Raw genomic sequence first — 14,752 nt, 5'->3', positions numbered from 1 at the left:
TGAATTTCCAGTCATTGTATTTTTTTTCCTTACATCTATTCAAAGAATAAAAAAATTCTAGGAATAAGAAAGTACAAAAAATTTAAGAACGAACGAGAAATGAGAAACTTTGAATGCGAGAGTCTTCTTCGAGCGTGTGAATCGAACTCTCAATGAAAGCACCAATTTGTGGATGCAAATTTCCGCCGTCTTCTCTTTTGACGAAAATGCACTTGCAAAATAATAACACCTAAGATTAAGGCCAAAAGCCTCATGGGCCCATGAATAAGGTGGGCTTTGGCCGAAAAATCTCCAATGCCAAAGTTAGAATTCGAGAAAGAAAGTGTTTAGGAATTTTTTGGGAGAAAATGGTCTAGCATTTTAGTGGGAAAACATGACTATTTATAGGGGAGTGACCGCCCCTATTTGGAAAATAGGGGCCAACCACATATGGTCAAATTGTGAGTGTAATTGCAAGATATTATGTGAAATAATATCTTGCAATTAATCCCAAATTGAATAGGAAAATTGGGAGTTACCTTTTGAGTGAGGATTTGATGAAGAGTGATGAGAGGGTTTTGAATAAATATCATTTTGATCACCATTGACTCTTCCTTGATTGAATCGTTATTGTCCGTTGCATGTGCGTTGGAATCCCGGTGTGCCTTAAAGGTAATTTTATCATTTTTATCTAAAAGTACACGTGTCGCCTCCATAATTTTCTTGATTATTTTTTACTCCACAGCTACCACCAGACAAAGGAAGTGTATATATGAACTAGTGATCTGCAAATGGGATATGCATTATTGGAGTGTACTTATCCGAAGAAAAGTGATATAGCATTTTAAAAACCCCATCATCCATCTGTTCAATTATTAATCTAATATTTTGGTTGATTTAACATAATTCTTATTTCTTGGCATTCAGGACCCCATCTGCTTTACTCATCACTCGATCACAACCTTCTTTTGGATTCTTTTGTGGAAAAAAGAAAAAAATGCTGCCCAACACAATCGAACAACTGCAATTTGCAACATACATTGCTTTTATTTTTGTCAAAAAAGAGTGATGGGATTGACCAAAATAGTTATCAACGTAGCCACAGTGGATGCATGATTATTTTCATGCACATTTGTCGAATAATGGAACTAACCAATTAGGGTTTCTGTGCAATAATGTGGTATGTTGGCTGGTTAACAGCTGGGACTCATTTTTAGCTTTTCTACATTTCCTGTAACACTTATTCAGTTATTTTACGATTTTAGAGAAAGAAAAAAAAAACTTCGATATTCAATTTAGAATGTAAATTAATGGCTAAGGGGGTGTGCCAACATCACTCTGTCGCAATGAGAAAATATGATAAATGAATGAAGTTTGTCACCCCCCATGAATTAAGATTTTTGTTAAGGGTAAATCGTCAAAATGGTCTCTGAGATTTGCATAACTCATCATTTTGGTCCCTGAGATTCCAAATCGATAAAAGTGGTCCCTGAGATTGTCCACCATCCATCATTTTGGTCCTTTGTGTCCCGGAGCTCTTGGTCGGAAGTTTGGGCAATTTTCAAAGCTTCGTAACTCAATCGTTTCTTAACCAAATTCGACCCATAATATATCAAAATGAAGATAGGAAAGTTTAGAATATGATTATACCTATTTCAAAGCCCAATGGTTGCTGGAGATGGCCGGAAAATAGCCTTAAAGTTGATTGGTCCAAGTGAAAACTTGAAAACTCGCCGGAAACTGGGCAAACTTTAAACGTTCATAACTTCTTCAATACTCAACAAAATCACGTGATTCAAAAACAAAAACCATACTTCTTGATGAGACGAAGAGAATGGTACATTTTTAGATGGCTAAATCACCGTGGTTTGGCCGGAAAACGGCTCGAAATTGGCTAACTCGAGACCAATACAGTCACTTTCGAGCCATAAAAAAAAGGTACCATTCTCTTCGTCTCATCGAGAAGTATGATTTTTGTTTTTAAATCACTTGAATTCGTTGTGTATTGAAAAAGTTATGAACGTTTAAAGTGTGCTCAGTTTCTGGTGAGTTTTCAAGTTTTCACTCGGACCAGTCAACGTCGAGGCTATTTTCCAGTAATCTTCGCAAACATTGGGCTTTGAAATAGGTATAATCTTATTCTACACTTTTCTATCTTCATTTTGATATATTATGGGTCGAATTTGGTTAATAAACGATTGAGTTACGAAGCTTTGAAAATTGCCCAAACTTCCGACTAAGAGCACTGGGACACTTAACGGAGTTTTTAATGGAATGACCAAAATGATGGATGGTGGACAATCTCAGGGACCACTTTTATCGATTTGGAATCTCAGGGACCAAAGTGATGAGTTATGCAAATTTCAGGAACCATTTTGGAGATTTACCTTTTTTGTTAATTCCTATTATTGTTATGTGAACCATGCTTCGTTGCTGAAATAAAAGTAACAAGTACTGCTAAAACTCAATCACAAATGGACAAATATCTAGTGGCGAAGCCAAAAACTCATTCTAGGAGGGGCCTTTTTATTCCATATGAAATAAATTAGATAAAATATGGCAAATATAATCAATTGGGGAAAAGCTAACGTGTTTTCTTTATTCCTGGCAATGAAAATTTTAATCAAATACGATGATAAAACTTTAAAAAGTGTTTGAAAAAGTTAGTATTGAGATGATTATATAATAAGAACATAACTTATTTACGAATTTTAATAAAAAAAGAAAAGAAAAAAAAGATTAACACGTTAAATTCAATCATAAATTTAAAGGCTTAACTTAAAATTGCTGGAACTCTCAAACTCAAATTGCCAATAGGCCACATGCTTATTGCTGTTATACCTTACAGACAATGTTATAAATACAATTCAGGATGGGCCTGCACCCACCCTAGTCTCTATGTGGTTCCGTCCTATAATAGATTTCAATTTCAATTATTCAGATACATGTCTATTTGTAATTGATTTTTCAATTGCTTTTCTTTCAGCAGCAAAGTATGGTTATTGTTATGTTTTAAGAAAAACTAATAAAAAATATTTGAAAATTTTAAATTTTAACGATAAGGACAAAATAAAGGGTAAAGTGAATAGTACTAGGATTGATTTTTTAATGTAAAAATATGATTTTTTGTTAAAATAAACAGTATCGGTAACTTTTTGTTAAAGTTCATATGTTTTATTCGTGTGCTTTGCTTTCATGAGACAAATTCAGATTCACTCCCTTACTCTTCAACCCATTCAGGTCCACAAACAAACATCTGGTCTGCAATTCCAGGCCCATGGACCTTGACAACATATATTGGAGACAACGAAGAGAGAGCCCATTTACTTGGACCAGCCCGTTTAAACAGAGTTATCCAATTGAAAGTGACAACCCAGTAAAATACGATTCATTGTTGTTCCAAGAAATTTGGCACATGATTTTTTACCCAGCTACTGCTATGCTATTGACTACAGTCCAAGAAATGCTGACTCATGTACGCCTTCGTTGTAATCCAAAGCACTTGTAGAGCGATCCAACCTAGGGAATGTTAGGTTTAACATAAAAACTTGGATGTGATTCAATATCGGCGGTCGGCTCAGGTCTTTCAATATAGATAAACATAGTGACACGTTATAAATTATTAACATGTCACTTATATTATTGACGCTATCGATATTTCAGTTGCATGATTAAACCCAAAGTTATTCTCTTGATTTACATGTTTGAGTTTTCTTTGTTTCAAGTTATGCTCTTTCAATTCACCCAAAAATAAAAGTTACTCTTATTCTATTGTTTATTGCTAGTTGTTTACCTAATGAATCTATTTTTTCAAAGATGCGTAGAAGGAAACCACAAATCACTTATTCCAAATTTTTTCACGCAAGACATTGCAATAGTAAAAAATCAGTTTCAAAGTGAAGTCCGTAAAAGATTTGCAGCTCAAGTGAATACGAGATAATAAAGGCCAAACAGCTCCTTATAACACTCATAGCCGTTAAAGTTAAACAAAGCTAAACAAAAAAGACAGGGGAGAACACAAAAAAAAAACAAGAAAACTCAATGGAAAACGACCAATTCCAACTCCTCCAAAATCAAAGTTCAACAGCCCATCACGGCACCCCACGTGGCACACAACTGGCCTTCACCAACCCCCTCCCTCCCCCCCCCCCCTTCTCTCTCTCTCTGGTTGGCTTCTGCATACCAAAGAATGAACACTGCAGTTTTTGAGAAAATGGATTACTTTTCTCCCGTTTCCCGTTGATCTCCAAATCTGACAATTCCCCAGATTTCCCCACTGCCCAATAAAAATTCCCAGAAAGGGGAAACAGTCGGTTATTACAGTTATTCACGAAGCACATAGCTCATCAGGATTTGCTGCCGAGTTTTGTGTCTCTACAAAATGCCATCGCAGCAGATTCTGCCCATAACATATCACCCCCCTTCAGAGAAATCGCTACGCAAAGAAGCAGAGGACGACCCGACAACCGGGCTTCTCTTGTACTCGAATTTCGAGGATGAAGAAAAGAACACGCCTCTCAAGCCCCTTCTCCCCAGGGTCTCCAGCTACACAACCACCAGCGCTGCCGCTGCCAACAACCACCAGCAACGGCGGCGCCGGACCGCCAGCGACAGCTCCCTTTCTTCCCACTCCGATGAGGGTAGCCGCCACTCCTTGGCCGGCGATGTGGAGCACGCTGCTGCCGAGACGTTCTTGGTGACCCGGTTGAGTTTGAAGCTGTTAAAATATCTTGGGTACTCAAAATTTCTCATCTTTTTTGTGTTTGGATTTGATGATTTAACTGTTTTTTAGATGTTTTTGAATAACCATTTTGTCATTTGGATTGGAACTTGAAGGTCTTAAATTTTGGTCTGAAATGAGTTAGAGCTGTAAAAATTGTATCTTTTGAAGTGACCTGTAGGAAAATTACTATAGTGGCTGAATCTCCTTTGAAATTGGATTAAATGTTGGGTTGAGATGAAGATCTTCAGAAAATAAATTTTTAATTAAGGAATAGATTTTGGTGGAAATTTAGATGAAATTATTGATTGGAAATTTGGAAGAAATCAGATATAGTCTTTTTACGTTCATGTAACTAGGGAAACTCGAGCGTCAAGCGATTATGCTCACATAAGAACCAACACCATCCTAAACATTTCACATTAGAAAGAGAGAAGATTTGGCTTCAGAAGTCCCTTCTGTTGTGTGTTCTGTAAAAAGAAAGACGATTTGTTGTGTTACACGGTATTTGGAATTTCAACTATATGTATCTTGTACTGTTTCTTCGAGATTCTTTATATAACTTATCCGTGTGGTTAGATGCTTCCTGATCGTATATTTTTATTCAGGGTAGGCTACAGATGGATTACAAGATTTCTCGCCCTTGGTTGCTATTCGTTTTTACTTATGCCAGGTTTTATTCAAGGTTTGTTACTTTCGTACATTTATGCTTGACCTCTTGCATACCTTTTAGACATTATACATGCTTTTTTGGTCCATTTCAGACATTAAATTTGTAGGCATTATCATGACCATGACATAGAGGACTCGTAATCCAGGGGAGCATGACTTAATCCACCTTTCTTTTTGTAGTTGGCTATTATTATTTCTTCTCCCGTCAGGTTCGCAGAGGTATAGTTTATGGTGATCAACCAAGAAATAGGTAGGATACGAATATATGTTTTTTATGTATTTAGGACAATATTCATTTGTGTTGCAGAATTAATACCTGAAGTTTTGTTCTGCAGGCTAGATCTGTATCTACCCAAAAATAGCGATGGGCCAAAGCCAGTCATTGCATTTGTAACTGGTGGAGCCTGGATTATTGGGTGAGTGATGTTGCTCCTTGGCAGTTTAGTTTTTAATAATTCCATGAAAAGTCTAAGCTAGCAGTAGCTTACATTTCTGTTGTTTTCGGAATGTTAATCTTAAGCAGTGTGGCTGAGAGGTAACTTTTCTGGGTACTGTTATTCCTTATAACTGAATTGTAGATTCAGTGTCATAGTTTTGGTTCGTTTGTTCAAATATGATCTTAGTTGCCTTGTTCTCACAACAGATTCCTGCTTATCTATTCTTAACATGTTTTTCGGTAATGCAGTTACAAAGCATGGGGTTCTCTTTTAGGACAGCAGTTATCAGAAAGAGACATCATAGTGGCATGCATAGATTACAGGTGAATATTTAAACTTCAAGCAAGCACACATACTACAAATAACTCATGTCGGGTGTCCGAATGAAACTCTGTTCTGCTGAAGTTCCTTACTAGATGCACGGAGATTTGAGTCTTTCTTAAAAGGTTAATTGATTTGACATCTTCATGCAGAAATTTTCCTCAGGGTACTATCAGTGATATGGTAAAGGATGCTTCTCAAGGCATCTCATTTGTGTGCAATCATATTGCTGATTATGGAGGCGACCCAAATAGGTAATAAAATCTTTTCTATTGTTTGTATAATTTTTTCCGTTGTGGAGGCAATCCTAGTGGCTAAAAGTTGGTGTTTTTCCTGCTATGTTTGTGCAGGGTTTATGTAATGGGACAATCGGCTGGTGCACATATTGGTGCCTGCACCCTCGTTGACCAGGCAATTAAGGAGGCCGGCGAAGGAGAGAGCTCTTCTTGGAGTCTCTCCCAGATAAAGGCTTACTTTGGTTTGTCTGGAGGGTAATGACAGTTTAAGATTATTATGACTATTTCTTTGTTCTTTCATCTAATTCGAATGTAAGAGTTCTGCAAGGAATCATACTTATTTCTTTATTCAATCTTGTGTTTCTGATTTCACCTTCTGCACTTTTTCATGTATTTTTGTTAGTTATGAGTTTTCTGATTCCGAACAGGTACAATTTGCTTAACTTGGTGGATCACTTCCACCGCCGAGGTCTGTATCGTTCAATCTTTTTAGGGTACGGACTTCTTGGTCTCCTAAAATGTTAATCATACATATGCTCTTATACTCTCATAGTTTTAGTTCGAACTGCATTTAATTTTTATGACTTCAAAACCTCTCGCAGCATAATGGAAGGAGAACAATCTTTGCAACGTTTTTCTCCAGAACTCATGATTCAGGACCAGAATGTTAGAAATGCTGCTTCTCTCCTACCTCCTATTATTTTGTTTCATGGTACTGCAGATTACTCCATACCATCAGATGCCAGGTATACGTTTCCCCTGAAATGAATGATTTGATTGCTTGCAGTTATTTCTTAATCGAAATAGTGCAAATCTATAGTTGGCTCTTCAGAAATAAACTCTTATAGTTCAGTATCTAAGTTTCGTATCGCTTAATATCACTATATTAGAGTGGAAAATATACTATTCAGAAATATGGTTCTATTGCCACAGGCTTTGACAAACATGTTCTCTGTGCAGCAAGAATTTTGCAGAAACTCTTCAGAGACTTGGAGTGACAGCTGAGTCGATTCTTTATGAAGGGAAGACTCATACGGATTTGTTTCTTCAGGTAAGGGAGCACCAAAGATGGTTCATTTTTAATTCTCATGCCAGTTTTTCATTTTCCTGTTCGATAAGCCCCCTCATGAGGAAAGAAAGAAACAATTTAAAAAAGAAGAGTTTCATATGTTAAATTTAGTCGGTGGATGTGTTGTTCAGGATCCAATGCGTGGTGGTAGAGATGATATGTTTGAAGATTTAGTAGCTATCATTCATGAAGGTGATTTAGAGGCTCTCGCCAAAGATGCTGTGGCTCCGCCAAGAAGGCGCCTTGTGCCTGAGTGCATGTTGAAGTTGGCTCACCGTGTCAGCCCGTTCTAGCCAATTTTTGTTAATCATTTATCAACCCTAAAACCTAGTTTCTTGGTGATTGATTGTATTCATTTTGTACATATCATTAATGACACGTGAAGTTTTTACCCCTTATTTTTTGTCCAACCTTCAGAATTATCCAATTCTCGTCTCAATATCAAAGATTTTCTCTCCCTTATTCTTGTTCATACCAAACTATCAGTTAGCAATTTATATTTTGTAATTTGAAGTGAAATAGTTTTTAAACTGCACGTAATTAGCTCATTTACTTGAACATGTTCGCTAAAATTTTGTAATCTCGGACCATGCCTTCGTTGCGGTTTATTTGAGTTTGATTCTAGACAAAACCAGCTCCATAGCTAAACATGAGTTGTTATTTCATTGGGATGGTTTACGTGGATTACATCAAAGTTACCATGCTTACACACCTTGCTGATTACAAAATCCAAAAAGACAAAATATTACGAGAAAACGAAATGAAATCGTTGCTTTTGCTGCATGCTTCATCAGCAATTTGGTCAGTTCTTTGCTGCAGATTTGCCACCTTTACCCTGGTCAATTATCACCGGTTTGTTAGTGAAACCAAATTCACATGACGCAAGAAGATGACGGAAATGCAAAAACGAAGCCATGGTGTTTGTGAAAGTAACTGATAGTATATATATATTTATACCTTCTTCTTGGGTGCCGGAGACTTTGGTGCGGCTGCAGCCTTCTTTGGGGTGGCTTTAGATGCCGGAGCTTTGGCATCACCAGCCTTGGCAACGGCAGGTTCTTTCTTGGCCTGCCCAAACAGCTGAGTGCCGACTTGCCTTTCCGCCTTCATTGATGCCATACTTCTCTAAATTAACTCTCTTTTCGCAACTATACGAAAAATTTAACGTGTGTGTTGTGAATATTGGCTGCTTCTGAAACTACCCTTTTTATAAGTGCAGGGCACAAGTGTAGAAATGGAATTAGAATAACAAGTTATGATAAAAGGTGTTTGGAAGAGAATGGAATAACCAGTATTGGCAAAGAAAGCATAGCTGCACTTAAAAGGCTGTTGGCATCAGATGCTTTTGCTTGCTTACTGATATATACTGAAATTATGAGAGATCGAATTTCACCAAATGGGTTGTGAATGACGTTTTACAGGAATAACATGCGATCAAGAACTAATTATATGATTCTTTTCATAAATAATTGTGTGATTCTTGGACTTTTTGGGTCTTCTGGAATTTCATTATGTAATAGCAAGTGCATATAGTAGTGAAATTACACTAATCAAGAAAAACTATTATGATCCATTGCTCCTAATCCGATCAACGAAACTTCTGTAAAATTAAGTAATATCCCAATATTTACATAACTAAATGTTGAAGACTAGTCTTTGGGGCTCAAAAATCACATCCATTGGCAAAATTGAAAACCCGCTGAGTGATAGTGTAACATACATTATTCAAGCAATACTCTAATCTAATCTAAACGACGTGGATGAATTCGAAGTTAGGTGCAAAGGGGTTTGAGTTGAATATCAGAGTGCACAACGAATAAGACTACAAATTAATAAGAATATTATTAAACAAACTAGAATGCCGGAACGGCTACAAAACCCTAAGAGACTACATTGTGAATAGCTTGATATCTAATGAATAACAAAGCACTCTATTTATAATAAACTAACCCTAAACCCTAATGCTAACGGGTTAAGCCCAGAAAACAAAACATTAAAGTAAACCTAAATACTAATATTTTCCAACACCCCCGTCAAACTCATGGCGGTATACGACATGGGTTTGCAAACAAGCAGATGCAGACTGGCTCCGCCGCAACGCGGACAGACAGACAGACAGGCAGGCTCCGCAATGCGGACAGACAGACAGGCAGGCTCCGCAACGCAGACAGACAGACAGGCAGGTATGCAAACTTGACTTGACTTGACTTGCGAACTGGTGAACTTGCGAACTTGACTTGACTAGCAAACTTGACTTGATTCTTGCTGGCAAACTGATTGTGGTTCCGACTGACTAGAGTTGAGAGTATGGAAAGAACCCGTCACTAAACGGACGAGATTTTCATATCTCAATTGTAGCAACAAACGAACAACGCCACCAACTTGTGTGGGCCTTCAAACAAACTTAACCATAACTTTTTTTTTTCTCTGCCCGTGTGGGCCTAAACCAACAGCAATTTTTTTTTCTTTCTCCTGGGACCTTTCGAATGCTTTCCTCTCCAACAAACAATATAACTTTTTCTTGTATTGGACAACGGTTTTTCTTTTTCTTTCTTTTCCTTTTTTTTCATTTTTTCTTCTTCTATTTTTCGACTTCTGTTTCCTTATTCTCTTCTTCTATCTGGGCAGTGTTCTCCAGAGAAAACAAATCCAAGTGCAGTATGGGATCTCAATTCTGGGATTCTTGACGCGATGGGAAAGTAGAGGCGATGAAGTGCGGATCAAAGCGGCGGCGAGGATGCGGGTACGGTGCGAAGGCAGCGCAGTCAGTGGTGGGTAGACGATTTCATGGGTCTGGTGCGGAGGTGCAAGTGGTGCGGGTCCGATCAAAGGGTGCGGATGCAGTGCAGGAAACTGTGTGGTGATGCGGCTGGTGTTGGATACGAACAACAGATGTGCTGGGTTTCTAGTTGCAGACCTGGTACGAAGGCTGATGGCTGGGTGACGATGCAGCGGAAGTGGGGCAGATTCTGGTGGGTCGTCCGAGCAAACATAATCAAATTTTTTTTCTTTTCAAAACAAACACTGAAAACTATTATCAAACAAACAACATGGATACCTATCAAGAAGAATAGATTAAATCCCGAAAGATCAAACCTGCTCTGATACCAAGTTGAATATCAGAGTGCACAACGAATAAGACTACAAATTAATAAGAATATTATTAAACAAACTAGAATGCCGGAACGGCTACAAAACCCTAAGAGACTACATTGTGAATAGCTTGATATCTAATGAATAACAAAACACTCTATTTATAATAAACTAACCCTAAACCCTAATGCTAACGGGCTAAGCCCAGAAAACAAAACATTAAAGTAAACCTAAATACTAATATTTTCCAACAGTTTGACTGCTCTATCTTGTCAAATTGGCTATGCACAGGCCCTCGCAGAGTGATTTAAATTATTAATTTATGTATGGTGACAGTATATACAACATTCTCTAAGGCAAGGGCTGAGATGAATGCTCATTTCCATACATTCTTAGTTTCATTTTTTATGAGAAAAAGGAGATCCTTTTGTATGAGTTGTAGAAATGGAGATCGTTAAGTATTTCTTCATTGTCTTAACTGGCTAGGAATGAAGAAGGTCCTTGTTATTCTTCTTCCCTATTTTGATTTTTGCATTGACATTGTAACTTATTGGGTTGCATATATCTGATTTTATCGAATAACAGGCCGGTATATGCAGAGGATCTTTAGCCAACTAGAAAACAGAAGAAAAAAGCTTGGTGCATGTTTTTCATGACAGCTTATACAGCACTGCAGAGTCTCTCATATTTCCCGGTCATACGATGCATCAAAGTTCGCAAATTTAGTGCCGCTTAATCTCATAAATCTGCTTTCTATTTCACCTTTTATCAATTTCTCTTTAGCATATTATTTTATGTTTTACTTTCAACATGCGTTCAATTCTGGCATTTATCTGTTGGACTAGTCATCCTTTAATTTTTAGCACAAAATCAAACCCCTAATTTGTACCAAGAAACTTCAGTTCTATTGAATTTTGATATCTTTAATTTCTTGTGATCCTTGTGATCAAAGTTGTTCAGTTCACTTAAAACATTGTCTAATATTAGAAAGTAAATGGCCGATTCCTTTTGGAGGTCTTCGGATACTGAAAACATACAGAATCTGCCCATTTTTTAAAAATATTTTTTAAATGGTTTAACACTTGAACTTTCTCAGTATCTTCATATTCTGGTTCATATTTATGAACACCCTTCTGAATGCTTTATGTTTGCAAATTAATATTTCATGTAGTTTAAGCAAATACCAAGCAAATGTTCCTCTAAAATAAAGTTCTCTTTTATTTATCAGGCCAAGCCTAAAAGGAGAGACATATTATTATCAGAATATGGAGGACCACAGTGATTCAGCATCTTCATGCACTCCTCGCCTCACACCGTTTCTTTCATCTAATTCTTGGCTGCAGGCTTGCTTCCTGTTGTCTGATAAAACCGTCGCAAAACAAAATTTAAGGTGTTAATAAGCACATGTTTGGTGCCCAATAAATATGAAAATATATGGATCGATGTATTTAGGCACTTACCCTCTTCTTAAGCTCCCTAGGCTTTGTCTCAGCCTTCTTAGGGTCGGGTTTGGAGGCTGGAGCTTTGGGTGTGGTACAACAAGCTTTTGGAGCAGGCTCTTTCTTGGCCTGCCCGGCAGTGGGTTGAGTGGAAGTAGGTTTCTCTTGCTTGAGTGATGCCATTTCGGTTTTGTTAATCTTACACGCTAAAGTGTTTGCTTCCTGTTGTCTGGCCTCAATTGTTACCTCTACTAGAGTTCAACCATTTTATAGTCGAAGTTCATAATTGTGACACGGAATTAGAATCCCTACTTTCAGCAGATATGAGGTGAATAAGATGTGATTGCACGAGCAAAGGGGGATAAAATGGACTGGTGGCCTGTTGGGAGATGGTGCTGAATCGGATGCTTAATCGAGACATATGTAAATTGACATCATTTGATGCGTATTCGAGTGCGTGTATTGGTAGATAGTTGATTTTGATATGCTTAATTAAACCTACAGAGAAGTACAAACACTTCGTATAAAGAAATTATGTACATTTTCAAATTATGTAGACATCAATCCTATTAGAAATGTATTTTTCATTTAATCAAAAAACAATAAGATTACATTTGAGTATATATACATGTAAATCAAGTCTAACAAACTGTCCTAACTAAGTCCAACAATGACTAACTGTCCTAACAAACCTGTAACAATTACTTAGTCTCTAAGTTTTATCTAATGAGGAGATATTTACACTTTCATCCTTAATAGCCCCCCTCAAACTAAACGGAGGAACCCAAAGAGAGAGTTTGTGTCGGGAAAGGTAAATCTGGACTTGGACAGAGACTTGGTAAAAATATCTGCAACTTGATCTTGTGCACACACAAATTGGACAACAAGTTGCTTGGCTAACACTTTCTCCCTTATGTAGTGATAATCTATTTCAACATGCTTCGTGCGAGCATGAAAAATAGGATTCTTCACCAGAGAAATGGCAGAGATATTATCACACCACAACTGAGGTGAACAAGGAGGAGAATAGCCAATATCAACTAAAAGCTTGGAGATCCATGACAACTCTGCGGCATTATTAGCAAGAGACCTGTATTCGGCTTCAGTGGAAGATCGTGCTACTGTTGGTTGCTTTTTAGCACTCCAACTAATAATAGAACTGCCAAGGAAAACACAGAAACCACCAGTGGATCGCCTGTCTAAAGAACATCTTGCCCAGTCAGCATCAGAGAATGCTTGAAGTGCCAAAGGAACAGGGCATTTAGAGAACCATAAACCCATATCAATAGAGCCTTTTAAGTACCGAAGGATTCTTTTAACAACTTGAAAGTGAGAGACTCAGGGACTATGCATGTACTGACAAACAAGATTAACAGCAAAACTCAAATCAGGTCGAGTCCAGGTGAGATATTGTAAGGCTCTACCAAGGACCTGTATTCAGTAACATTGTCAAGAAGTGGAGACTCATGATCAAGCTTTTCTGTATTGAGAGGTGTGGAACATGGTTTTGCTCCATCCATGTGAGACTGTTGCAAAAGATCAAGAATGTATTTGGTCTGATTAATAAAGATTCCAGATGATGATCACTTGACCTCAATGCCGAGGAAATAATGTAAAGAGCCAAGATCTTTAACAGGGAACAAACTACTCAATTGTGTAATCACCTTTTGACATTCTACAGAAAAGGGTCCAGTGACTAAAATGTCATCCACATAAACCAGTATGAATACCAACTGCGGATCCCTTTTGATAAACAGGGAATGGTCATTTTGGGAGCGAATAAACCCCAAAGAAATCAGAGCACCATTCAATTTTTCATACCAAGCTCGAGGAGCTTGTTTCAAACCATAGAGAGACCTGTGAAGATGACAAACATGATTTGGCTTGGTGGAATCCTCAAAACCAGAAGGTTGTTGCATAAACACGTATTATGTGAGTGTACCATGCAAAAAGGCATTGCTAACATCAAGTTGGTTAAGAAACCAATCAAATTGACAAGCAAGAGTGAGAAGTATTCGAATGGTAACTGGTTTTGCCACTGGACTAAAAGTCTCAGAATAGTCCAAGCCCTTTTGTTGATTGAAACCTTTAGCAACTAATCAGGCCTTGTATCTGTCAATAGACCCATCTGGCTTTTTTTTGATTTGGAATACCCACTTGTAGCCGACAATATTATGAGAGGATGTAAAGGGAACTAAAGACCATGTACCTGTACTGAGAAGAGCATTATATTCCTCCTGCATTGCTTGGCGCCAGTGAAGATGTTTTGATGCTTGCAGATAGGTGTTATGAGTATAATATGAAGCAATATGAGGTGAAAGTGGATGCTTTATGGCTGTGAAAGCCTTGGGTTTAAATATCCCAGACTTTGATCTTGTCTGCATTGGGTGATGATTAGAGGAAGGTAAAAGATATGGTAAGGTTGGATTAGAGGGTGATGAAGCCTGTAATTCTGTGGAGAGGGAAGTAGGTTGCGGAGAACTAGATAAGGCAAAGGTTGTAGGTGGGGGTGATGGTAGGTGAGGTTGAGGTTGTAGGTTGGAAGTGGGAGTGGTAAATGTGAGAGATGATGGGAATTGCTGAAGAGGAGAATTGAGAGATGTGGAAGAAACAGGGACTGAAAAATTATGAAAAGGAAAACTTGTTTCATAAAAAAGAACATGCCGGTAGGTCTGGCAAACGGGTCGTGTCAGTCGTGTTCGTGTCGTTTTCGTGTAACACCTGTTATCTTAACGGGTCGTGTCGTGTCACACCCGTTATCTTAACGGGTCCTTAACAGGTCGTGT

The 14,752-nt window shown here is 37.8% G+C and overlaps 1 protein-coding gene and 2 long non-coding RNA genes across 3 annotated transcripts; 1 reads left to right on the top strand and 2 right to left on the bottom strand.

Annotated features, from left to right (window-relative positions):
* The first annotated feature begins 4,043 nt into the window (after positions 1-4,043).
* On the top strand, positions 4,044-7,832 carry LOC103402743 (probable isoprenylcysteine alpha-carbonyl methylesterase ICMEL1). The gene is made up of 11 exons (XM_008341501.4): positions 4,044-4,713; positions 5,308-5,384; positions 5,552-5,621; positions 5,707-5,787; positions 6,057-6,131; positions 6,282-6,383; positions 6,480-6,620; positions 6,794-6,859; positions 6,968-7,111; positions 7,326-7,416; positions 7,566-7,832. The coding sequence occupies exons 1-11, from the start codon at positions 4,361-4,363 to the stop codon at positions 7,725-7,727; spliced, it is 1,362 nt and encodes a 453-aa protein (XP_008339723.2). The 5' UTR covers positions 4,044-4,360; the 3' UTR covers positions 7,728-7,832.
* Positions 7,833-8,074: 242 nt separating this feature from the next.
* Positions 8,075-8,723, bottom strand: LOC114820527 (uncharacterized). Its single transcript, XR_003767962.2, has 2 exons — positions 8,392-8,723; positions 8,075-8,269 (listed from the first exon to the last, which is right to left on the bottom strand). It is a non-coding gene; the product is annotated as an uncharacterized lncRNA (long non-coding RNA).
* A 2,998-nt stretch (positions 8,724-11,721) lies between these two features.
* On the bottom strand, positions 11,722-12,289 carry LOC114820735 (uncharacterized). Its single transcript, XR_003768186.2, has 2 exons — positions 11,988-12,289; positions 11,722-11,886 (listed from the first exon to the last, which is right to left on the bottom strand). It is a non-coding gene; the product is annotated as an uncharacterized lncRNA (long non-coding RNA).
* Between the last annotated feature and the right edge of the window lie 2,463 nt (positions 12,290-14,752).

The sequence above is a fragment of the Malus domestica genome, chromosome 13 (assembly GCF_042453785.1).
Source record: "Malus domestica chromosome 13, GDT2T_hap1".
In the NCBI taxonomy this organism is placed as follows: Eukaryota; Viridiplantae; Streptophyta; class Magnoliopsida; order Rosales; family Rosaceae; genus Malus; species Malus domestica.
Note: the sequence above shows the minus strand (reverse complement) of the source record. Positions and strands in the feature narration are given on the sequence as shown.

What these genes read in the sequence shown, in the direction of transcription:
- LOC103402743 (XM_008341501.4), top strand. Translation starts at nt 4,361, where the DNA reads ATGCCATCGCAGCAGATTCTGCCCATAACATATCACCCCCCTTCAGAG. An exon ending in GGTGGAGCCTGGATTATTGG is followed by an intron (nt 5,788 to 6,056) that starts GTGAGTGATGTT and finishes TCGGTAATGCAG; the next exon opens with TTACAAAGCATGGGGTTCTC. An exon ending in TATCGTTCAATCTTTTTAGG is followed by an intron (nt 6,860 to 6,967) that starts GTACGGACTTCT and finishes AACCTCTCGCAG; the next exon opens with CATAATGGAAGGAGAACAAT.